Genomic DNA, 26,554 nt, shown 5'->3' with positions numbered 1-26,554 from the left:
AAAATTAAAATAATGAAAACTCCCCCGGTGGTTCCGGCATGCAGCCAGGGTTGGCACCCAGCAGTGTATCCCTGCCATGTTCTTTTTGTTTTGAGCACAGCAATCGTGTACTTTCTGTTTCCGTTCAACCCCAGTTCATTCCAGACCTTTCTAACACCATTCTCAGAGGTGTCTGACACTTGCTAGATTTCTCCTTGATTTACGTAGCCGAACACCCAGTTCTGGTCATGCTGTTTAAATTATGATGGGAGAGCTGACTTGTGGCCACAACGATCTCTTCAATGTCTTTTTTCCTTCCTCGTCAGGATAATTTTGACTACATAGTGATTTACTTGTGAGAGATCTGCACGCAGAATCTTCCTATTTTTTCTCCTTTTCGTAAGCTACTTCTTCATGATGTCTAGAACACACATGGGTGCTGGGCCCTCCATTTCCGACATAAGGCCCTCTGACAGCTCTGACGGGCGGTCAGATGAGTTCCTGGGCCAGTCAGTGCTAAAAATGTTTATTTTAAAATAATCCCTACAACCCTACAAAATAGGTATTATCCTTACTCTGTATATGAAAAAACGGAAGCCCAAAGATTAAGTAACTGGACCTCGAAGCCAGGCCTGATTCCAAAGCCCTGCTGTTCTCGGGCATGGTATCCTGCAGTCTGAGGGCTGAATGGCAGTTATCAGTCAAAATGGAGATGTGTTAATCAAATTTTTAAAAACGCTTGAGAAACACTGGTGGAAGGTCGCACGCTAATTAGTGGAACTCAGTTAAGCAAAGCCCCGGAGAGAAAACCACGTGATGCAGAAGGGGACCGTGAGAGGGGTCAGGCTCCAGAACGCCGGAAAAGCCATCTTATCCAGCAGACAATTGAGAACGGAATAAATCCCCCTCTTTTATTATCACATGGAACATGTGGACAGTCTAAAAAGCAGCACCGATTAAAACCTGGAGGTTCCAGTTCCGTGTGTGGTCAGGCATATTCCCCTCTAGATCCTGTTCCCTCCTTGTTAAGCAAAGTGTCTTCTACTACAACGTAGACTCCCCTTACACCAAAATAAGGCTTGAGAAATGTCTGGAGAAAATAAAAATCAGATACTGAACAATGTCTGAATGTGTAATAACTACACTCTAGAATCAGTTGAGTCTCTGCCTCAGACTCTTTTGGTTTTAAAACAAATCACTTCCAGAGCCACGTTAAGAAATACATGTTTGTTTACCCAATTCCTTTTCTTTTTTCCCCCCCCGCGCCACGCGGCATGCAGTGGAAGTGCAGTCTTAACCACTGGATCACCAGGGAAGTCCTCCAGCTCCTTTTTTTATTGGTTGAATCAAAGGAGAGATTGACATCCCCTTTCCCCAAGTATTGATTTACCATGCCTACTGTATACTTCTTGAAAGCTGGCGTTTGGAAAAAGAGGCAGAATAAAAAAATATTGAAGGACATTTGATGTCATTGTCAAGAGCCACAAAATAACTTAATAAATGAAATATGTTTTCATATTCTAGTACTGGCTTAAACTTTACCGAGACTTGGACGTTTATTTACTTTTGTCCACGAACTCTTTCGGAAGCCAGTCCCCACCCCATCCCCCGGTCTGTGAAAGGGCTTCACACACGCTGTATTCTTCCGAAGAAAGCGCACCAAGCGCTCGGAGCCGCACAGGGGAGCCGCAGCCAACCACCCGCTGCCCACGTCCGAGAAGCCCACTCTGCTAGGTCAGGGAAACCGTGCCTAGGAGACAGCCAGCAGCCTGCAGTTTTGTTTCAACCACAAGTATAGGTTACACGCCCTTCTTCAAGCCCTCCTCCCACCCCTAGTCACTCTGTTTGGCTAACCAGTGGCTATATTGCAAAATAATAATGGGGAAAAAATTAAAGAGATGCCTGCAACAGTTACCAGTAAGGATGGTGTGAAGGTACACAAAATTTTGGTTGATCGCTTCTCTTTGGTTTCGGTAACAGAGAAGAAAAAAAAGGCTGACATAATGCTGATTTTACTGAGGAATGTAATAAAATAAATGGAAGGAAAAAAGAGAAAAATAGTAGAGACAAAGAATATTTCTACACCAAAATTATGAAGTCACTTAAAAGAAGGGAAATATTCTACAACAGATGAAGAAAGTTTTAATTTCTTTTCACATTAAACATTGTTCACCACAGTCAGCTAACAGAAATTATTGTAACATTGGTCAAGATGACATAAAACAAAGGATAGATGTTTGTCACGAGGAAACCTCGTGTAATGTGCGTGATGATGTTAAATACTACATTTTTCATGATAAGATACAACTTATCTTGAAGAGGAACCAAATAAGTCAGATCAAGGAGACATGCTGAGGTTTTAATAAAGAAGAAAAGCTTTGCCTTTTCCAGAATACTTCAAGTCTAGGACAATTTAGGTAAAAGACATGAGTTAAATACCAAGTGCTGGGCAGGGTCACAGGCCCGTAGCTCAGGTTTTATTTACAGGACTGGACCTCTGCGGCTCTCGCCTTTCAGCAAGCAAGCTGTTTGTGGCAGAGGGACCTTCAATGGGATATGATCGATCAGTTTTAACCGGCAGGCAGTCCAAGGAACTATTTTCAGAGGGATGGTTGAGTATTTTCATGTATACGCTATTAAGGCATCTAAATTTTTGGTGTTTCCTGTATATAATTTTACTGCAATTTTCAAATTCTTCTTTTCATTTTGCACAACGATATCAGGTATTGAGAGACATAATTCTCTACTGATGAACCAGTTCATCCATTTTGCAAACTCTAAATTGAGGTCTTGTGAAGGGAAATTTATAATGTGGGAACACACAGAAAAATGTATTGAAAACCAATAGAGAATATGGTTAACCATAAAATTTCAATCACAATTAAATGTAGTCTTTAACTTTGGAGAAACAGAAGAATAATTAGAATTAAAATAGGTATTAAAAATAATTACCAGTAGTTTGTATTAGGAAAGAATACAGCCATAAATGGCTTAATTGCCCAATTAAGTAACTACCAGATTCTTCTTTAGTCCACACTAACAGAATTCACATGTGAGTTAGTCAACAAAGCATATAAATGTTCGACATCTCTTGAATAGAACATCTTAGTGATAACAGGGACTACATAATTCTACCCATTGTCGTGACTGCACAGATTAACCAAGTTAAATACCAGAGATACATTGGGATTCGTCCCAAACCTAACAGTAGAATATTAAACAAATTTTTTAAAGATTCAGAAATAAAAACTGAACAATTTTAACATGGATGAGACAGTGCTTAAACAATTATCAACCTAATCAAGACCTTTAAAATTACCACCAAAATGCATTACAATATTTTTTTTATTTAGTTTACAGAAAGGATCTATAAGTGCAGGTTGCAAAAGGAAAATGTTCAGTGCTATTTACATTCATTTTAAAACTCTGCTCTATACAAATTTAATTCTGATCAGTATGAACAATATTTTCGTAGATCTACTGCATATAAAGCCTTTTCGTCAAAGCATTAACAATGAATAAAATAACCTGATGACCTTTAAACAAAGCTGACCGTTTGAAACGATTTACACTTACTATTTGTAAGGGCCGTGGACACTCATTTCAGTACAGAACATAACGTCAGCCTGCAACTTCATTTTTATAAAGGCTAAAGTTATTTATATGGAACATTGTTCTATATACTACACGCCAATCTATATTTAAGTTCTATAGTTAGGTATTTTATAAGTTTTTTATTAAATATATTCTACACGTATTTGTAATTTCATCCAGGAAGAATTTCTTCCCAGTGAAAAAATATAAAATCTTTTATATTTTTTACAGGTTTAGATGAAACTAGCTCATGCTTTAGTGCTGTGCAAATTGTTTTTAGCATATCAATTTTTAAATTATTGGTACAAAACAAAACAATGGCATCCCTAATCAAGTGTGCCTTGAAAATCAGCTTTTGACTTTAATACAATTGCAAGCACTAATACCCAATGCAAACTACATAAAGAAACAAAATTAGTCCTATGGAGAATTTTTTAATTTTAAGAATTCATCTGAGGTCTCTAATGAGTAACTGTGACACTGGACACAGAGATGAGCAATAATTATGGAAAAATTCAATTTGCTGATATTCAAATACACAAAAGTGATGAATAAATGAGGTTTTCTAATATTTCTGCGCAATCACGGAGGTCTACGAGTGACTGGAATTTACCCCTGCGTTAAGGCTAGGACGCGAGCTCTCACCCATCTTGTGCTATGTGAACCAGCCCTCCGTCACTGTCTGACTAGAGTGCACATGTTAAAGGAAAAACAACTAGTCTCGTCAGCCCCTCTGCTGAGTAATTTCAACAAGAGGCACTTTTTGTTTCTTCACTTGTTGCAGTGAGGACAGTCGCACTCAGTGTAGGATTCTGTGCCAGTGCAGCCGCCATGGCTGACTTTGGTAGCATTCACCCAACATTTCAGTTTCTTTTCCATTTCTTACTCTCATGTTAGCCCAGTAATTAACTTCATTAATTGCTGTGTCTTCCAGTGTGGATTGTATATATGAGTATATTTCTAGGTACCATAAACCGTGTTACAAATTCTGCTGATGAAGAAAATAACTCAATCTTTTTTAGTGCACACTGTATTTGGAACACTTGATTTTGTTAGTTCTGGTAATGAAAATTTTTGTGGCAGCAAAATCGTTTCTGCTATGAAAGATAACTCGTTAACTTTTCCCCTGGAGATTGACTTGCATTCAAAAATCAATACATTTTAAAACTGCTCAACATAAACAAAAATACTGGAAATAAAAAATCATAGTGAAAAATGTTCTTGGTTCTTTTTACTTTCATGAGAAAAGATGACAGTGTTCATGTGATAGTTCAGGTCCACGTATTTATAGGCAGACTCTTCCTAAAGGTTCTGAAGCGACGTTGGGTCTCCTCTGGCCCAGCAGCATGAAAGACAAAGACTACATCACACCACGCTTGGCAGACAGTGTTTACAGGATCACACAGCAATTACTCTCTCCAGTCTTTTCGCGATTCCTCTGACCTAGGGAAGATGAAGAGAAGCCTTGTTTATAAAAATGCATGTGGGGGGCTCCCCGGGGGGGCTTTCCTGGTGGTGCAGTGGTTGAGAGTCCGCCTGCCGATGCAGGGGACACGGGTTCATACCCCGGTCCGGGAAGATCCCACGTGCCGCGGAGCGGCTGGGCCCGTGAGCCATGGCCGCTGAGCCTGCGCGTCCGGAGCCTGTGCTCCACAACGGGAGAGGCCGCAGCAGTGAGAGGCCCGCGTACCGCAAAAAAAAAAAAAGCATGAGGAAAGGGGCATAATAAGAAACAGCAAGCATAGTAAGAAACAGGATTTTTCTGTTTAATGTTTGCATTATTTTTAAATTAAAAAGCTATAGTAAATACCCTTTTAATTTTAGCCTGTTTCCAAAATGTCTGGTTATTTGCTTACTAACAAGTTCCATCCATAAACTATGAATAGAGTTTCTGGTGACTCGTTAGGTCTTAGCAATCATCCACAAAGTCACCTTCCCTCTCCACTGAGACGCAGCTCCAGGATGGATGGTAGCACCTCACCCTGCACTACCCTCCAAGAGCCTTCCCGGAAGCAGAAGGCTTCCGCAAGGCCAGCAGATGGCTGGGCGGGGGGCGGGGCGGTGATACCTGTCTTCACCCCCAAAACAGAGGCCCGCAGAGGTTTTTAACGTAAGGGCCCACTTACCTACCCAGACACCCTAGAGATTCCACAGTCCTGCCCCTCCCTCTCCTCTCCCCCAAACCAAGATACACACATAAACACAGAGGAGAATCAAGGGACACGCTGATTTGGTTTGACTGCTAAGGACCAGTCACCATAAACTATGAAAACTTCTTCCCCTCAGAATTTCCAAGAAACGCTGAGCCACTTTTGAATGGCTGTCTGTGACTCGAGTGAGAACCTTCTCGAGCGCACGGCTCACCTTGAGAGTTGGGCTCTGGCAGTGTCTCTCTGGCCACCAAGTGCATCACTGTTGTTTTGCCAAAAGGAAGTTTTAATGCTATGTGAAAAGCAGAAGACAACTTGTTACATATACACCAACCTGTTGAAATCACTAACCAAAATTGAAAACGTTTTAAAAATTGATTGCTTTTTGTATGACTTCCTCAACAGATGGCACTTCTTACCAGAGAGAGCATCTCTTACAAAATGAAATTAGGTTCATATTATCGGAAACAATTTTTATAATTCAGAAATTATTTAGCTATGGCTATCAGCTTGACACATATATACACATTGTTTAAGGAAGGGGACAAGAGAAAATGCATAACTGGTTAATATTGGATAATCTTTAAAGGAGAGAAGGAATTTCAACAAGGTTTTAAAGAATACTTTTTCTACATTAGGGGGAAGTTTAGATTAAGAGACATTTGTTTCTAAACCTAATTATGTTTAGTCACATAATAAAATTCCTGCACCAGACAGGCCACTATAAGGTAGAAACAGAAGAAATGACAAACATAATTTTAAACATAATAATAATATAATGATTTTATTATTTTTAACCTTATATGCGTCAATTAGAAAATAATTTTCTTAAAAAGGTTACTTTAAAAGAATCACTGTCTTGGCATTATTAGTAATCACTGTTTTCTAATCAAGTCTTTAAAAGGTTTTTCTCATTTATAAGTAATAATTTTTATTATGAAGTATTTCAGACACAGACTGATGTAACGCACCCATGAACCACACTTACGCAAAAGTTTCATGGCAAATCCCTTTGTCATTCTGTGTATAAAATTAGAGGCAGCCGGTAGATCTAACATCTGGAGTTGTTCCCACAGCTGTGACGTTTAGTTCTGACTTTTCCGACTAGTCTCTTCACTGCAGACTTAAGGCAGGCCTAGACCCGTACTCAGCGAGCGCCACCCTCCCACCACTTGCTCTTTCGACCTGCTCTACGGGATGATGGTTAAAAGGAGCCCTGATTATCTTCAATATTCCTAATATTTCATGTAGTCCAGGTGAGTTTCCATCTTACTTAAAGCTAGCCAGCCACTACGTGGTCTGTTCTCTTAATTTCTGAAGTTAAAATGAAGCATCGTGGCCCCAAAATACACACTAGGCTGAGAAAAAAGGAGGGCCTTTATTGGATAATCTCCTTGGCCTGACTTAACACTGAAATGCAAACAGGACTTTATATTATGAAACATTTCACTAAATATATTGGGAAAGCCTGACTGAATTTAAAATGTCCACATACCAAGCTGTGTTCCACTCTCACACCACCTTCTTGACTCCAGTAAGCCAGACCTGGGTTACAGTTGCACCCTGCTACTTACTGACTGACTGTAAGATGAGTTCTGAGAGTTCTGTTGACCCCTCCCTACGCCTCAGCTTCCTCCACCTAAACTGGAGATAGTAATTCTATCACCTGCCCCCTACCACTGTATTGATTAAAAGAAACAATCCAAGGAAAGTGCTTGCCTCGGGGCTTGGCACAAAAAAAGCACTCCACAGATATTACCATGATCATCATCTTTTCGGGCAGCCAGGAAAACAGACCTCAGAGAACAGGTGAGTGAGCTGAGATGTAAATGTGCAGAGATGTTGCACAGGCCTAGAAAGCTGCTGAGGGGCTTACTGTTTGAAGCCACAAATTTGACTGACGGGCACTTAGTTTTCTTCTCCATCTGAATTTTAACTAGAAATTGTAGACATTGATACTAAGAGAAGGTAAAGGAAGAGGGATACCAGATCCAAGATGCTTTCTCTCCTTCGCTGTGGTGCTTCTGCTTTCTCCTGGGACACTGCACAGTACCCAGAAGAGAGGTTCTCACCCTTTACAGAAAAATGACCAGGGACGGCAAATCGGTAGTAGATTGGGAGACAGGGCGGGGGAGGGTGGGCATGCAGAAATCTGCATTTAAAAATAAGTATCCGATGCCCACAGGGTTATACATACAGAGCAAGTCTCAAGCCGTGCAAAGCAAGCCTAGGCCTTCTCCACACTAGCCATTCAACTGTATGACCCTGTGTGCCGTCTCCTCCTTATCCACATTCAACAATACAGGGAGACAGGGCCTTCCCTGGTGGCGCAATGGTTGAGAGTCCGCCTGCCAATGCAGGGGACACGGGTTCGTGCCCCCCGGCCCGGGAGGATCCCACATGCCGCGGAGCGGCTGGGCCCGTGAGCCATGGCCGCTGAGCCTGCGCGTCCGGAACCTGTGCTCCGCAATGGGAGAGGCCACAGCAGTGAGAGGCCTGCGTACCTCAAAAAAAAAAACAAAAACAAAAAACAGGGAGACAAAGAAAAACAGCGACCAAAAAGCCACAAATAGTTCAATGTTATTACCCAGATTTATTGATCAACTTAAAAGGTCTAGGTTATATTCCTATGCTCTTTGTCTAAATCACTAAGACCAGAGATGGTCTGTTCTTGAAAAGATTGACAGCAACATAGAATGAGAGTAATAACGTAAGTCAATCTGTTAATCGGTCAAAAACAAATTCCAAGAAAAGTCAATAGTTTGATTTTAACACAAATTCTATTATATTTAATATGAAGTTGGAACTTTGGGGCCACAACAGAGAGGTAATTAAAGAATTAAGTTGATAAGAAATTGCTCATGTAGATCAATACTCAAAGGGAAATGGAGTCTCAAGAGTCATTCGTGGAGTCAATAGATTAATTCAATCAACATTGACCCATCAACACTACAAGAGCTTATGTGAGGCACAGACAATCAAAAAAAGACTAAAATATGGCCCCATCCTTAATGAGTGTAAAATATAGCCATGGACAACACATTAAGAATTGGTCCATGTAACTACACAAAGAGCTATAAAGAAGTAATAACAACAACTACAAACCAAAAAGAGCTATATTTTAAACGGCAGATACCTCTCAGTAGATAGCAGCACTTTTTAGACCAGTGTTATCGATGCCTCCAAAACTTGGCTGTGTGTAAAATTACATACTGAAACACCCCATCGACTTGATATTGTCATAATAATCATTTGCATTCATCTACTCCAAGTCACATAGTATTTTGACAGTGAATTTTATGTGTTTCTACTATGTAATACCAGAGCACCTTGAAGGAAGAGATTCTTTTTCAACCCTGTATCTTTCATTGTTTAGCAGTGTTGGCACATAAGAAATACATGCTGAATAAATGAATGAATGAACGAAAATATTCTACCTTTAAGGAAGAACAGATTAAACATTTCGATTATTAGGTTTAGAGGAAAGAAGTCATGACTTTATGTAAACAAGATATATTACAGTAGATCACTTCCTTCGCCTACATATTTCTAGTTCTCATAATATATTTGAAATACTTGTACTTAAATAAAAACAAATCCTGCTGATGGTAGACAATGTTCCACCCAGAAGGGGGCACTATTGAGCTACATTTCCCCATTCACATATAAAGAGCAGTAATAGCTAACAATTCAAGTGTTTACTACGTGCCAAGCACTGTTGTATGTGCTTTGAATTTATAAACTAATTCAACCCTCCCAACCTATGAGGTAGGCATTATGGTTATCCTAATTTACTGATGAGGAAACTAGGACAGAAAGCAGTGAAGTAACTTGCTCACGGTTACAGAGCCAGTAAGTAGTGGAGCTAAGATACAACTCAGACAATCTGGCTCTAAAATCTGCTCTTTCAGTCACTACACTACAGTTTCTCTAATGTTACTCACTTACCTTTATTCCTGCATGATTAGCAATTACATCAGTTAGAGTCAAACTGAAAACATACCTTCAGTATTCTATTTGAAAATCCATTACCATAAACCTTTCCTAGTTTGTGTGTCTCGCTTTAACTTAAAAATATTACATCTAAATTATATTATCCAGAAGTACACTTAAATTACATTTATAAAATATAGGTATGGACTCCCATCTGTAATGGCTTAGAGTTTATTCTACAAGGCAGTAAACACTTAATCATAGTGCTAAAATTAAACGGAATGAAAAATGTAAAGAAGTAGACATATCAAAAATTAGGCAAAATTCACAGTTTGAAATTATACATTTTTAGTAAGATAAGACATTAGCATTTAAACAAACAAATGAAAAATGCTGCCATGAGACAGGCATTAAATCCCATTACAAAGGTAACTATTACCTCCTAATGTGACATTTCCATGTAGAAATCGTCCTTGATAAATAAGGCGTAGAATGTTTGGACTGCTGACCTGCTCTTCTTCCCAGTCTGAAAAGAACCAGGGAATTGTTAGGTGCATTTCAACATAAAATTAAGGTATTAGTGCATTGTTCTAAAATTCGGCTCCAAATCAGGTAGAATACATCAGAGAAGACGCTTGGCGCTTCCTTATAATTGGAGCAGTCACTGCCCACTTAATCACTGTCCTTGCTGTTCTCGTCAAATAGCAAGAGCCGCTTAAGGCTAGTTTTTGCTTCTTAAAGAACACTAAACTGTGCCAAAGTACGGTCCTGAAGTTTAAAAATGGAAACAAGTGAGTTGGGGAAAATCGAATCCTAGTTTTAAAAATGTCAGCTGAAAATGTTAATAACCAGTAATTAACCGATAATATTACCAATATTTGTACCTTTTAAAATATACATTTGAGGCTGGAAACAATAGGTTTAACAAAGATTTTTAAAAGAATTAATATATTGATATAGAGCATAACAAAAAATTATACCTCAATAACTGGAAAACAAACATTTAAAAAAACAGAACAACAAAAAACTTAGGTGTTTACTTTTGGGTAATGTTGATAACTTTATCGTCTTTTTGAAGCCAATTGATAAACATTAAAGACACAACTTTAGTTCACTTTACCCAAAATTCTCAGTATAAACTTGAAAAATAACATATTAGAAGGTGCTATATAAGTATGAAAGCTAGGATAATGTACAAAGAAAATCAAAAGAGAAACTGGTAGGTAGAATGAATAACAGAAGATTTCATTTTAGTGTATAACTTACATTATAGTAAAATATGGAATATGATTCTGTTAAAATAATGGTTTGAGAACAGTAGTATCATGACAAGGTATGGGGTTAGTAATTTTCACTAGCTTGTAGATACAGAATTTGAAGCTCTGATTCTGAAAGGTTTGAGAATTTCATCATCATCTTCCTCAAGAATTCTAGTATCATGTGTTTGTTTCCTATAGAAGCTCCTGTTTTCAGGCGATGATAACTGTCAACACACAAACTAGTTTAAAGTAGCCTGAAGAGCAAGGGACAGAAGAGAAAGGAGGTAAGTAGAGCACTTTTCTTCTTGCCTTTTTCTGAGTGTTCAAAATGATGAATATGAATTTGATAAAACCAGTGCCTGTCAGTGACTCAGCACAACAGGAGTGGGTAAGGAGAAGTGAAACTCATTCATTCTCCCCCAGGCCCCCCGTCTCGTCCCTCCCCCTGGGGTGTCTCTGTTGCCTTCTGACTCCAGGGCTCCCAGGTCCCTCTTCTCCAGAAGAAAGAATAAGTTGTCAATTGTTAACACTTTCGTATGGATTACTTTGAATTCATCACACCCAAACTTATTGTTTAATAGAATATTTCTTTTTCCTTTCCTTTAGCGTTGTTCATTTTATTCTGTCACGATAATTTCTACCTAATCTAATTTTACATGGGTCAAATTGTATTTTGTGTTAAATGTCCTCAATGTCAAAATGCCAGGGTTAAAATATTCTCCTATAATTTTTCTTTTTAAAATAATTTTCATTCAATTTATTCAAACTAAAAAAAAACATTTACCCATCTCTCCCCTCCCCACACCTTGTGCAACCACCAATCTGCTCTCTGTTATCTATGAGCTTGGCTTTTTTTTTTTTTAAGATTCTACATACAAGAGATATCATCCGGTATTCATCTTTCTCTCTCTGACTTATCTCACTTTGCATAATTGCCCTCCAGGTCCATCCATGTTGTTGCAAATGGCAAGATTTCACTCTTTTTTTTAATGGCTGAGTAATATTCCATTGTGTATGTGTGTGTCTCTCACAATTTCACTATACATTCATCCACTGATGGAAACTCAGGTTGTTTCCATATCTTGGCTATTGTAAATAAAGCTGCAATGGGCATAAGGATGCATATATATCATTTCGAATTAAGTGTTTTCATTTTCTTCAAATAAATACCCAGAAGCAGAATTGCTAGACCATATAGTAGTTCTATTTTTCATTTTTTGAGGAATCGCCGTACTGTTTTCCTAAGTGGCCGCACCAATTTACATTCCCACCACTGTGGCTGGGAATGTAAATTGGCCTCCTTTTCTCCACATCGTCACCAACACTTGTTATTCCTTGTCTCTTTGATAACAGTCATTCTAACAGGCATGAGGTAACATGTTGTTATGGTTTTGATTTGCATTTCCCGGATGATTAATGATGTTGAGCATCTTTTCTTGTGCCTGTTGCCCATCTGTGTGTCTTCTTTGGAAAAATGTCTGTTCAGATCTCCTACCCATTTTAAAACTGGATTGTTTGTTTTTTTGCTGTTGAGTTGTATGAGTTCCTTGTATACTTTAGATATTAGACCCTTATCAGATATATGAATATTTCTGGTCAAGATATAAAGACAAATGACAGTAATTGTCTAATTTACACGGAAAAAAAATTCTAAAAACGTTTAAAGTATTTTTTTGTGATGCAGAAACGTGACGCCACGTATTTCTTTATCCTACACAGAGTGTCACGATTCTCATGTGCTTCTGTGGTTTAACACGCTGTCTTCCTTTCCTTCTCAGAGGATCTGAAATTTAAAGAGACCTGTAGAAGAATAATGCTTACAGGAGGAATTTCAGCTACTAGCAACATATATTTAGTGGGTTATTTTTTGGAACTCTGACCCAATAACACTATGTGCCTGACTTTCCATCTATTAACAATATTCCACTAAGCTGCACAAGAATATACCAAAGGAAACCCACTCCTTCCAAAAATATATCGCACAAAGTATTTCCTTCTACTAATTTAATACTCACTACTTTTATTATTAGCACCAATAAATACTTACATTTGCTGACCTTTAGTGCATTATGTGATACAAAGCAGACCTCGATTTTTTAATGCTTTATATAAAATAAAAATTATTTATTTTTATTCCCTGCAGTGTCTAAAACTGCTGAGTAGAACTGGCAAACTGAGGAAAAGATTGGGTTCAAAAACCTTTTCTATGAAAATAAGTAACGTAGAATTGATACAATTTCCAACACTGGTAGATGGTTTGGGAAACTATGTTACGGACCTGCACTTGAATCTCACCTTTGTTTACCATTAATCAGGATACTTTAAGGAACTGAAACTACTTTTAATGTCTAAGTCAAACAATCACGAAGGTGAAACTATCTCCTTTACCTCAAGTTATGGCGTAACCCTTGCAGCCAGGGTTGTAGTGCCCTCTTCTACAACACGCCCACAGATGTCAAAAGCCTATCTTCAACCTCCACCCCACAAAAGTCACAAAAGGCATCTTTACACTTAGTACAACATCACCACCACACAGGTATTTAAAAACGCTTTCCATACTCTTACTTATCTACCCTGTCTGGCTATGAAGAAAATCCAGTATTCTAAGAACCCAAGTTTAGTTTACTTCAGCTCTTCTGAAATGCCTTCGTATCTATGACCTCTAGCTTCAGTCTCTTCCTGACTTAGGAGCTAGTGTTGACTTGTTCCTTGGTTATCAGTGAGAAGAAAGATCCAGTCATTTGAAAGTGTTTGTCTAAAGCAGAGTATTTCTTAAACTCAGGTCTATGAATCCACAAAGACAGGTTCTTAGGGTCTCAAAGTCCTCTTCAATAAGTTCTAGATTCTGTTTTCATTTTAATGATAATCTGCAAGAGATTATCTAGATAATTCAGATAATTACCTTACAACCAAGTACAGCCTTGGGATTTTAGTGCCCATGTATGCATTTAAGTTTATGATTGTACTGGTGCCAAGCAGTACTTCTTTGTCAAGAGGTTAACAAGAAAAGAACAGAGGTTGACTTAATACATAAACGATGCATTCTTGTTAAGTGAAGGCTGAATGACAATTTGGTACACTGTGTGAATGAAGGTTTTGTGGTGAATCTGCAGATAACTGGGTTCTCATACAGCAAGTAGTAGCAGAGGCATGCCACACTCAGCAGTACCATATTCACGGTGCAAGCAGTGAGTTCGTTTTAGCAAAAATATATCATGTGGCACATTGGAGTTGTTAGTTTGAACGTTACCGGTTTTAGAGTTCTATTTGCATTTTCTTTGTAGATCTGTTTTAGTTTTATGGTTGTATACAAGTTAATAAGGATAAAGAGTTAATTGAGTTATATGTCTCTATCCTTAAAAATAAACATTATAACAAAAATAAGTCAGCACTAGGGAATCTACAAGAATTTTCTTCCTGTAAGGAGTTCCATATATATTTTTTAGGTTGAGAAACACTGACCTAATTGATTCATTTTGTATACACTGTGTTCTTTGTTAAAACAAGTCTTGTGATTTAAAAGTCCAAGCTGCTTTGGTAGTAAAATTAAGTGAAATCAGCTGAAACAGTCATATCACTATGGTACATGCCATTAAAAGGGTCAAGATGACTTGGGTTAAGTTTAAAGGAAGAACATAAGCTAAAGACTCACTTGAGGATGGCAAGCCGGTCTTATTACATAGAAAAGAACCAGAGAAAGGAATAAGACATACACACGCCCCGCCCCCGCGCCCAAATTCTGTTTGTCATGGATACTGGCTTGAAAATGCAACGTATAAATGGATTTTATACCTTCTTGACCTTGTAGTAGTTCAGAGAACACAGGAAGTGACATGAATTAGAAATTAACTTTGTGTCAAGCTCAATTTTAAATAGGCTATGTATAGAATAGACCAAAGAGAACGTATTAAAATTTGTTAAAGACAGTTTTTCTTTCCTTTTATTTGTGTTTTGGTATAAATAGGGTTACTGATATGAAAGTGTGTATGTGTGTGTGTGTGTGTTAGCCACCTTGTGTATTCTTTAAAAAAAATAATTTTCTTTTATCAATACATTAAAACAGCTCTAAAGCCAACCAGGGACTTGATGCACTGGCTCCGTTATCATTCTGCAGTGAGGGAGCTGAAAAGCAAAACCCAGGAAGGATGCAGCAACCCCCTTAACTTTAAGCCTTATACCCTCAATCATTTGTTTGTTCTCTTTTATTTACTTACAACTTTTTCAAAATGTTTGTGAAACAAGGTAGGGCATGAAGAATTAACATTATTCATTCCCAAGAGAAAAATACCACTCACCCATTGGCCAATTGTCATACACATGCTTTGCAATGTCAGAAGCAGAATCATTAGGAGAAAACAGGAACTCTTTTGTTTTCCCGCTTACCAAGATGAGGCGCAAGTTTATCTGAAAGAAGACAATGATTCTTTTAATATAAATCTTGAAATTTTTTAAATAAAGTAATAACTCATAATCTTTTCATTTCAGTAACATTCTCAGTTATTACTAATGCCATTTTCTGGTTTTTATTTACTTAAATTATAAAAAGATTCTTTTTAAAGAATGGGAATTTGAGACATGATTTTATTTCCATTATTTAATATATATATGTGGGGGGGGTAATTTACCATAATAAACGAACAAAGGAAAGCCAAAATTCATTATACTTTTAAACTTTACTCCAGCAATGCTCAGAATTTTACAGGTTATCACTATAACTACAAAATACACATTTTCCATTGAAAAGCTAATACTGGTTACCCTGCAGATCACATCACTAAACAGGAAAAATAGTTACTTGCTAATCTGCTTCTTAGGAAAAAGAAAGAGACAAGGATTATATACAACTTTTTATCCTATAAAAAATTTTCAAACCTAAACAAATGAACCAGAAACTATAATTTTAAAGAACTTTATTAGAGTTAATAGAGGATTCAATAATTGTAATTACTTTAATCCCAATTACATGATCGCTCATTTCTGTGGGAAGGGGAGGAGGCGCCATGTGTGACAAAGAACACAGATTCACGCTCACCGGAAAACCTAAACTGGACGAGAGAACTACAAATTCTGAGATCCACAGGATTTACAATTCCAAGTCCATGTATTTTCCAAAAAGTTCACTTTTTCATTTTTGTCTTTATCCATAATTAATGATATTATTTAAAACCACGATATTCATTAATTTCCCCTATAAGTTACAGAAATACAAGTGCGGTTTTCTATACCTCCAGGCGTCTGTTAAGAGACCAAATAACACCTTCCTAAAACTTCCAGTCCTGAGCTCAGCGCTGGGACTAGCCTAGCTTCTTTATATAGAGAGAACAGAGAATGTCATTGTACCAGTTTGAATTGCGCCAGGTCCTAGGTTACCCAAGCTCTCCTCCTCAGTTACTAACATTTTTTTTTCCTCAGAAAAAAAACCCCAGAAAATCTTTAAGATGACAAAGCCTACAGTGAAAACACTGGTGCCTACTGCAGCAACACCAGGATGCCAGGTCACTGATTTACTATCTGCCACAACAGTGGCCATTGCCACTCCCAGCGCCTCACCACTTTGAAAGTGTGCTGAAAGTTATAAAATATCTCCTCTAGAAAAATGCTATACACGGGTTTCCCTGGTGGCGCAGTGGTTGAGAGTCGTCCTGCCGATGCAGGGGACACGGGTTCGTGCCCCGGTCCGGGAAGATCCCACATGCCGCAGAGCTGCTAGGCCCGTGAGCCATGGCCGCTGAGCCTGCGCGTCCGGATCCTGTGCTCCGCAACGGGAGAGGCCACAACAGTGAGAGGCCCGCGTACCGCAAAAAAAAAAAAAAAAAAAAAAAAGCCATACACAAACAATTCTGCATTCAATGGAATGCAACTGAATTCCATAGTAGATGGAATAGAACTGGGTTCCATATTAGAAACTGTATTCTAACTGTATGTACACTATATCTCAATTTTTTAAAGTATTTTAAAAGATAAAAGAAATCTACATTTCAGGTGAAAAGCCCTTTCAATATGTCCAATATGAATTTTTGCTGCCTTTCCTAATTAAAATGAACTTAGACCAAAGAACTTAATACAGGAAGAGATCTGATGAAATCACACTGCTATAAAGAAGTAATTTGATTCAGAAACTCTAAGTTCCATTAGAACAAAATCCAAGTAATAGTTTGCAAGAATGATTTTATTGTAAGAAAGCACCACCTTATTCATCTCCTATAACAAGTAATGAGTGATTCCCAAAGCAAGAAACCTAACATCTACACGATACAATGTGAATTTTAGTTCTCACACATATATCACTATTCAAGGCTGTCTCCTTACATGTGAATATTGGTAAATACATATTTGCTCTGAACTTACATGGAATCTTTTAATAGCTTCAAACTACTGTGTAACAGCCCTTCAGTTATTAATGCCCAAGAAATTATGCCCTTCATAATGGTTCAGCCACATGTCTCTGCTTAACCAGAAAGAAATATAATTAAATTCAGGCTTCCTAAGAGTTATGTAAGTGATATGAACCTACTATTTCCTGGAATCAACTTTTAAGTTTAACGTTCATTTCTATTGAGCTTTTCTTCAAATTATATTTAAAAATAGCAAAGAAAAGAGGGAAGGAGGACCTAATCCTTATCTTCTATAAAGTTTACACTAATGCATACTTTAGATTTTCCCTAATATCCACCAATATGGAAATGGAAAAGTAAATGATAGCACATCCTTACTATGGAAATTTCCCACAGTCATTAAATGACGTAAGATATAGATCTATATGATTTGACATGGCAAGACATCCACAATACATTAAACAAAAACAAAATAATCCACATACCTCCACCCCATAAATACATAACACTAAGTGCATTCATGCTGCAAAGTTCTTGGCATTTCCTATTTTAAAACTGATATAATCACTGTCACTAACAAACTGATATTTCACTTTCATATTTAAAAGTCAACGGTCTAACAAATTTATGTTTATCTAGATGTTCAGAATGTTGAAAACTTCTGGCCTGTAGATGTGTTTGACACAGGTTAAAAAGTATTTTTTAAAATGTTTACAGGTGGGCATGAACTTTTCAGTTTGACACACACCCTACTAATCTCGATACACTCACACTGGTCTGCTTCATACACTTAGACCTGGCTGGCCCCAGAAAACATTTAAGTTTATAATGCGTGGTAAAGTTTGAAAGTGGCTTTGGGCTACAAAATGAGAACAGAAAGCAGAGTAATACTTTAAAACCTACTTAGAGGGAAACTAATCACCCCTTTGGGTGGGGAAAGGGGAGAACGTGACAACTGCAAGAGTAAGTCTAAAAGTACATCAACCTAAGAATTTATCAAATCTTACCGTTAAACTATCTGTAACTGACAGTAGCAGTTAAAGACTGCATTTGGAAAGAAGCTTAAGTCCAAAATTAAAACTAACAGCAATAAACCCACAAAACTAAGTGGCTGAGTAAAGCAACACATTGCCTGAAACACTTCCACTGCCTGGAACAGTGCCTGGCACGTAGTAGATGTTCAACCAGTATTTGTTGACTCACTAATGTTTCAGTTTCTTCAGTTTGAAGACTCAAGTAGAGATGTAGACTGGATAGGTCAGCACCAAGATCAAAATCCAGGCTTCCACATTCTGGGCATTTTATTAAATGACAAGTGTAGTAAGTAGAATGAGAATGGATAGTAATTTTGTGGTAGTGACACGGACGTGTGGATATTTCAATGTGTAGAACCCTCGGTGTTTAATTTGTCAGGGTCTGGATCTTTAGTGTCAGCAATATGGCACAATTTATATAAATGCTGTCATTTAGTAAGGCGCTCTGAAAAGTGAAGTTAATCTTGAGCTCCCATATTAACATGTATATTGTGCCTAGTTTTCAAATGAAGATAAAGACTGGGTTTATTGATACGTTAGATTAACAGATGAGTCTGGACTTGTTCCTATGCTTATATCTATGTGACAGCCTTGTCCCTAGACTAGAAGCATGAATCCATCTGCCTCAGTATGCAGTCAAGTATATCTTAGGACTGTAACACCAAGGGAGGAAAAACATTGAATTCCCATCATTTCCTTTAGAAGACGTCCTGAAAGCAATCACCCAGACAAACATCTAGCTACACAGGTTGGTCAGCAGTTAATTGTTCTTATATTATAGTTAGAATCTCTCAGGCTTATTCAGATAAATAATGTCAATTATAGCTCCCCTCAGTAAATGTATAGCAATTCCTACAAATTTCTTTGTAGGAATTTTCTTTTAGAAGATTATGTATTAATTATTTAAATACTCATTAATGAAAGACCTTTTTACTTCTTTGAAGCCAAATCAATCTATAAAATACCTTAAAAGAACCTCTGCTCATGAGGTAGTGGGATTCTCAACACATCGACGGATTACAACACTCTTATTTACAGCTTAAAATGTGATATACTGATATACATACTTATCTAAAAACAAAACTGTTAATTAGGACTCAATGACTTGGTATGAGACGGAGCTCCTATTATGTAATGAAATCCCCAAGGGATGGCACTTAGGTCATCCAAATGAATTATATATTTTATAATTACTTTTGAGGCAAAACAAAACAAGACTATTAGTGTGGTAGAACTACCACGATAATTTCCCTTAAGGCCAATGGAAACAACGGAAGCTCTTCCATGCACGTAATTTCAAGTTAAAAAAAAAAGTTTTCGGTCACATTGATTGCCATTCCTATTTGTTACATTATATCAATTTGGAGAAATCTCACCTAGAGCTTAATTCACTCAACAATTTGTTTTCAACTGGTCAGGATGGAAAAATTTAGAGGAAGGAAAGAGGGGGCATGGAAGAGGGGACTAACTGGAATATAAACGGGCAATAGGAGGTGGACCGTGCGCTGTAAAAGAAATATGAAAATATGACTGTTTTCTACAAAAAGATCAACATGTTGATCAAAAAAGGAACCCGTGACTTCCCTGAGAGTCTCTGAGGAGTAAACTGAGTCCTGGGGCATGCTACTCCACTTCCTAGGGAAGCACCTTGGCCTTTGCAGTGCTCATTCCTGCCTTTTTTGCTAAAGGATGAATAAGTGGCCAGTGGGAAAGATGTTAGACTTTCTTTGAAAATCACTTTTTAAAAGCTCTCAATTTATCTCAAGGGGATTATACCCAGTTTAAAAAAAAAAAAAGTCAATCCAAAAGGCTACATACCGTATGATTCCACTGATACAATGTTCTTGAAATGACTAAGGTAGAGATGGAGAAGAGATGAGTGGTGGCCAGGTTTTAGGAAGAAGGGAAGGCAGTGGCTGTGTTTATAAAGGAAGCACAGGGATCCCGGGGGTGGAACTGCAATGTGTGCTGCTGTGTTTACATCTGCACATGTGATACAACTGCACAGACATGAATGAGTGCATGCAAAACTGGAGAAATCCGAATAAAGTCTGTGGATTTTATTAGCGTCAATTTCCTGTTGAGCTACTGTACTAGTTATAAGATACTACCATTAGGGAAAAGTAGGTGAAGGGTGTATGGGATTTTTCTGTACTATTTCTTACAGTTGCATGTGAATCCATAATTACCTTGAGATAAAAAGATGTAAAAACAAGCGCTCAACTTGCTAAAAGTTGATATGGTATTATGTTTGTCTCTACTTATTTTTCTTATTTTCATTTGAAGATGAAAAGCGCTTTTTAAAACATAATCTTGTATTAAAATAGCTACTTGATCTAGAGGAAAAAATATAAACTGACCATTGACTTAAGACAAGGTATGAAGTTGAAAACAGATAAGCATTTCTTTTCTAGAGTTACGGATTTTTATAAATGGCATATTTTGAATTTTTGTTAACTGTATGTTAAAGAAAAATGGAATGAAGGAGGAATGTGTTCACGTTTCTACACAGGACTGATTTAAAACAAATTATTCAAGTAACTGCAGTGCTTAAATAGGATAATTATATATTTCACAAACTTTCTTTTAGTTGTTTTATTCAAACGTTTTCTGAAACAGACACTATGTTTGGTGCCTGGATTACAAAACATTTAATATGAAATCCCTGGAGGATTTCATACCCTTGAAGCTATGAGACATACAAACATAATTATGGAGGACAGGCGTGGCTACAAAATGCTCAACAAATATTTGCTGAATGAACATAAAAGAGAACAGAACGGAGAACCTGTGAGCTGGAGATTCCAGGGTAGGGAAAAGAAGTAAAAATGCTACCGGCTTGCCATCTTTTGTGTGGCTTACTACACAGGCACCTAGTTAGCACTAGTCTAGCCAGGCTCTGACGCAGGTGTTCCTACCCACATTTCAGAGCTGTGGGAAGGAGTGTAGAGACCTTAGTAAGTGGGAAGCTGAGAGCTGAACCCAGTGCACTAACAACCCAGAACCTGCTGTCTGCCATTCTGCTCAAGCAAACCAAGTGGTCCTGGCGAATTCCTCACCATGGTCTCCATGATTATTCTCTGTCATCTAGATCACACTTGCCCCCACTATGCCCCAATGACAGGTACCTTCTTTCAGTTCCTCAAAATCGCCAAGTTCTTGCCTGCCTCAAGGTCTTTACCCAGGCTGTTCCTTCTGGTCGGAGCGCTCGGTGCCCCCATGCTCCCTACCCCAATCCACACACACTCTGGGCTCATATGTTTGACAGGGGATGGCATAAAAAATTCTCCCGAGCCTAACCATCCTGGATGAAACGATAAAACTAAATTTTTGAAAGAAGAGCAGGAGAAGAATTTCAAAATAGAACTGAAGAAGCCAAGACAGCATTCCTACTTTCTACTGGAATGAAGGAGCAGTCCTATTTGTGAAGAAGTTAATATAAGGCATTCATGAAAACAGATTTTAACTTCTAAGAAAATACACCTGAATTCTTGTCTCGGAATTTACTTGTATTATGTAGTCTTAAACTCAGGTACACTGAGACTTGCTAAATGGATTAAAACTATGGGATCTGTTTCTATCTTCTTTTTAACACTTAAAATGATGTAGAGTCTAATATACATGAAATATGAAATCTTTAGAGGTAAAAACTCAGTGGGATTCCTTATTTTTAATTGTAGAAACACTCACCTACCCTGAAAAATAGGTAAAGGGGAGGTCAGAGAGTTCTCTAGCTTAAGTCCCAAGTAAAACTTTTACAACATCTCATGTTACGTGGAATGTTAATCTCCAGAACATTTGACTCATTTAAAAACGTGGGAGAACTACATCCCAAAGTAACACTTAACGCTTTTTGAATTACATGAACCCATCAACTGTTTATAGTCATTATTTTTTGACCACTGGACAATAAAAATGAATTGATAATAATAGTGAATTAGCCTACTTGCTTTCTATATAGATTGACTTTTTTTTTCATCAGTGAAGAAACAAAGAAAATGTTGAGTTCTTACAAGTACAATTTAAAATCAAACACTGTAGCTTAAAATTTGTGCAGCATTTAGTGCCTGGCACATAGTAAGTGTCTGACTGACTCTTATCACACGTCTCCTGTTACATCGTCGTCATAACCCTCACCAGTTTAGTAAGTCACGTAACACTAACCACATGGTGCTCTTTCTTTAGATACTTAATAATGTACGTTTACTTTAACATAAGTTTGGGAAACTTGGATAAAATTAAAATTCCATGAGAAAACTGGATAATATATTTTCTTGAGAATCCTTGAAAATTATTCTTAATATTATAATTTTTCCTTCAAGTTCTAAATCCTATAAACTTAGAAAACATGTTAGTAATGGAATTAAATTATGATTTTGCATCACTTTAAAACCTGACTATAGGATATCCCTTTAAAACTTGCCCCTAAATAGGATACAAACTAGCTGCTTTAACAAGATTTCAATATGAAATAGTAGCAGTCTGATTTCCTATACATACTATCAACTAAACAGCAACTGTGAATGAAAGTAAAGCACTCTCTTTGGGACACTGGGTTTGTATACAGGGAAACCCTTGTTTTGAGGATTTTTAGGTCTTATAACTCACTTTAATAAGAACAACAGTTCAGTACAATTGTTTCTGTCAACCAAGCACTTAATATATTAAATTACAGACAGGAGAAAGGGAAATGGCAAAAGCAAAGCAATAAAGGACACTGGGGAAGGGAGAGAACTTTTTCTATATTCATAATATGTATTTTCATGTATTTCAGGAAGGTGACAGTTTTTTTCTCTGCCCATCTCTCCTTAGTGGAAATACAATGGTGTTAAGTTTTTTGGCTAACAGCCTAAAATCATGAGAGAAGAAACTAATATTTATTGACTACCAACTAAGTACTAGAACTTTTCCTTACATACATTGTATTTTGGCACCTACTATATAGCACTGTCTCTCCTCTCTAATCACCTAGCTACTCCGATAAATCCAGGTATGACACAGCATGAATCTTTCAGACATCTATACTTCTTACACTTGTCTTGGCTTTGCCGTTATTTGAGGTGTGTGCCAGGTTACATTTGAGGTTCCTGTGGGTGTCAATTCCCAGATGCTTTTCCTCCTACTTCTTCTAAGCTATTATCAAATTCTCAGTACTATAAATTCCATGCCTTTTACAGTATTCCTCAGTCATTCAACTTTTAAGATTGCAGGGAGTCTCAGGATTCATCCAGCTCTTAGACAGGGAACAGACAAGGCAAAAGGCCCTGGAAGACTAGCTAGTTAGTGGCAAAGCAGAACAGGAACCCAAGCCTCTCTCCTAGGTCAGGGTTTGCTCCAGCATAACTTCAGTGCCTCCCTAAACCACCCTCCCAGTCTCCTCTAGAGCTTTCAAAATATTGGACTTATGTCTTATTCAGATAGGCACTCCAGAAGGGCTTGCTTTTCTCTTAGGAGTCAGGCAACTTTTGAGGCAAAAATACTCCTTATCTGCTACATACTAGCTGAAAACTAATCCTGCATTTCTCTGAATGATGGAACTTCTAGAGAATATACGTAAATGTCAAGAGGAAAAGAGTTTTCATTTACTGTAAAATAAGTTTGGAAGTGCCAGGTTAAAAAATTCAAACAAGGTATCTGCCAGGAGCTTGGGGAAGGAGGAATGTGGAGTTACTGTTTAATGAGTAAAGAGTTTCAGTTTTTCAAGACGAAAAGAGTTCTGGAGATGGATGGTGGTGATGGTTGCAGAACACTATGAATGCCTTTAATACCACTGAACTGTACATTTAAAAATGGTTAAGATGGTAAATATTATATGTACTTTACTACAATCTAAACACACACAAAAAATTTATAAAGCAAAATTCAAAGTTTCCTCACTGCAAAACTTCTCAGAATCTTTCATGTGCCAAAATGAATTTGTGAATTTCCAAGGGGAACAGAGGTCTGTATCAGAGTATTCAAGACTTCTACTTTCAGCTGATATTCCCAGAGACTGAACATACAAATGTCTGTTAAACAAGCAACTAGGCTAGATGCTGTAGAAGATACAAAGATGACCAGTAGCTCTCCAGTACTCTGGGTTTGCTCTCAAGCATTCACCCACCTCCACAGACAGTGAGGCTAAGGCAAGAAGGTCACTGAAATTCAAGTCTGCTTCCTTGAATGGCACACAGGAGTAGTTTGTGTGGCCACTCCAGCCTACACCGCTCAGTACGGATTTTCAGACTTGTCGGGCGTGGTGTGTTGACGCAGAGCCTGATTTGCATGGAACAGAAAATCAGCCATCAGTTCTATGGCATATTTTATCACAAAAAAGTGCTGAAACAGTTTTAATTAAAATCATCTACACCTGCTGTTAGAGGATGTCAAAATGACTTTCCTCTTTACAGCGTAACTGTGAATTAAACATTTGCATCACTGTCAAATGAAAGGACAGTATATATCCAAAATGGTCTTTAATATTAGAGTAAAATTCACATAAGATGGACCCATTAAAAACACATAATTGATAAGTCTTATCTTTCCCATATACTTTTTTTTTAATTAATTAATTTATTTATTTTTGGCTGTATTGGGCCTTCGTTGCTGCGTGCCGGCTTTCTCTAGTTGCAGCGAGCGGGGGCTACTCTTCGTTGTGGTGCGTGGGCTTCTCACTGCGGTGGCTTCTCTTGTCGCAGAGCACGGGCTCTAGGTGCACAGGGTTCAGTAATTGTGGCTCCTGGGCTCAACACTTGTGGCTCGCGGGCTCTAGAGCGCAGGCTCAGCAGTTGTGGCGCACAGGCTTAGTTGCTCCATGGTATGTGGGATCTTCCCGGACCAGGGCTCGAACCCGTGTCCCCTGCATCGGCAGGCAGATTCCTAACCACTGTGCCACCAGGGAAGTCCCTCCCACTTTTTAAAAAACATGAGGAAAATGGTTTAGACTTGATGGTCTGGCTGTGGCTAGAAAAGAAAATAATTTTAATGTGTGCCTTTGCCCTAAGAAAGAAAAACTTAATAGTGCTCTGAGGGATTGTCCCAGATGACTGTTAAAGTCCCTTCCAGCTCTAATATATGATTAACATTAAACAAAAAGGGCATGTTATTTAGAAATATAACCATTTTATTATGCATAATAAAAATGCATAGGATATATAAACATTCACTAATGACCAAGTTATTCCTATCCGTCACACTTCGTATTTGAATTAACAGAGATGTAATGATGTAAACCCACTGCCTTGATTTCCTGGTCACATCCCTAACTCTTATCTTTAATTCCCTATAAACCAGTGCCTATTGAAGTCACACTAGTGAACTGTACTCGTGAAGGTCACCGAGGGCCATCTAATAAAAAACATCAAGTATAGATAGCTTCCTCTCATTTCTCATGTTCCTTAGTCTTTCTGCAACATTTGGCACAGTTTAACTCCTTCCCTCTTGAAAATCTTTCCTTGTTAGGCTTCTATAATTCCCAAAATGTGTTTTCTGGAACACTAGCATCCATTAAGTATTCTGGGCGAGAAAAGGGTTCAAGCGATCGGATAAATCTGCAAAACATTACTTCATATATTCCCCTCTTGGAGATTTGCCATGTATGCTAACATATTAAAAACCCAGAGAATTCTTGCAATGAACAAATTCATTTAACTTTCACACAGTTGTAGTTTTTAACCACAGAACCAATTTTCTTTCCCATATTACCCGTTACCATCCCACAGATCTAGTGTTCAGTAAAACATACTTTGGAGAATACTTTTCCTGTTCCTTTGAACCTCTTTTTAGTTGTTCTCTTTCCTCTTGCACTTACTCCAAATACGGGCTTTCCAATGTTCCCTCATCAATCTTTTCTTTCCAACACCCTATGCAGGAGACATCCTCATCCACACCCGAGGCCTCAGCTGCCTCTGCTTGGGACACCCCCATTCTCCATGGAGGACCACCTTCACTTCTCCAACTGTCGGCGACCATTTCTAATTAGAGAGCCTGCTGTCCCCTCAAAATCATATGTTTAAATTTGAACTTATCCCTTCCTAAACAACAGGTTTCCCTCCCAACTTATTTATTTCTGCTCAGCTCTCCCAGTCACTCAGGCTTGAAAGCTCAGAGCCATCATTTACTCTGCCCTGTTTTCTCCTCTCCCCTCTCTGTTACTAAATCCTTTCAGGTTCTCTCTGCTGCCTCTCTCACCCCCAATCCACCCTGCACATTTCCAAACACTTTTGACAATTAAAATTGTCAGTGTGCTACAGGTAGCTAACATTTACTTATCACTTGAACGTGCTACACAG

General features: G+C 38.0%; 1 protein-coding gene and 1 long non-coding RNA gene across 2 annotated transcripts in view; one reads left to right on the top strand and one right to left on the bottom strand.

Annotated features, from left to right (window-relative positions):
* LOC112406535 (uncharacterized) overlaps positions 1-11,538 on the top strand; it is a 79,846-nt gene extending 68,308 nt beyond the window's left edge. The window contains exon 3 of the long non-coding RNA XR_003004580.1: positions 11,114-11,538. This is a non-coding gene — a long non-coding RNA (uncharacterized LOC112406535). The remainder of the gene's footprint in view (positions 1-11,113) is intronic.
* The window catches only part of UBL3 (ubiquitin like 3), a 69,326-nt gene continuing 44,868 nt past the window's right edge, over positions 2,097-26,554 (bottom strand). The window contains exons 2-5 of the mRNA XM_024755371.1: positions 15,211-15,319; positions 10,096-10,182; positions 5,938-6,015; positions 2,097-5,016 (exon numbers count right to left, since the gene is read on the bottom strand). Of these exons, the coding sequence (XP_024611139.1) occupies positions 4,964-5,016; positions 5,938-6,015; positions 10,096-10,182; positions 15,211-15,319 (327 nt within the window). The 3' untranslated portion in view covers positions 2,097-4,963. The remainder of the gene's footprint in view (positions 5,017-5,937; positions 6,016-10,095; positions 10,183-15,210; positions 15,320-26,554) is intronic.

The sequence above is a fragment of the Neophocaena asiaeorientalis genome, unplaced genomic scaffold (assembly GCF_003031525.2).
Source record: "Neophocaena asiaeorientalis asiaeorientalis breed wild unplaced genomic scaffold, Neophocaena_asiaeorientalis_V1.1 scaffold59, whole genome shotgun sequence".
Lineage (NCBI taxonomy): Eukaryota > Metazoa > Chordata > Mammalia > Artiodactyla > Phocoenidae > Neophocaena > Neophocaena asiaeorientalis.
Note: the sequence above shows the minus strand (reverse complement) of the source record. Positions and strands in the feature narration are given on the sequence as shown.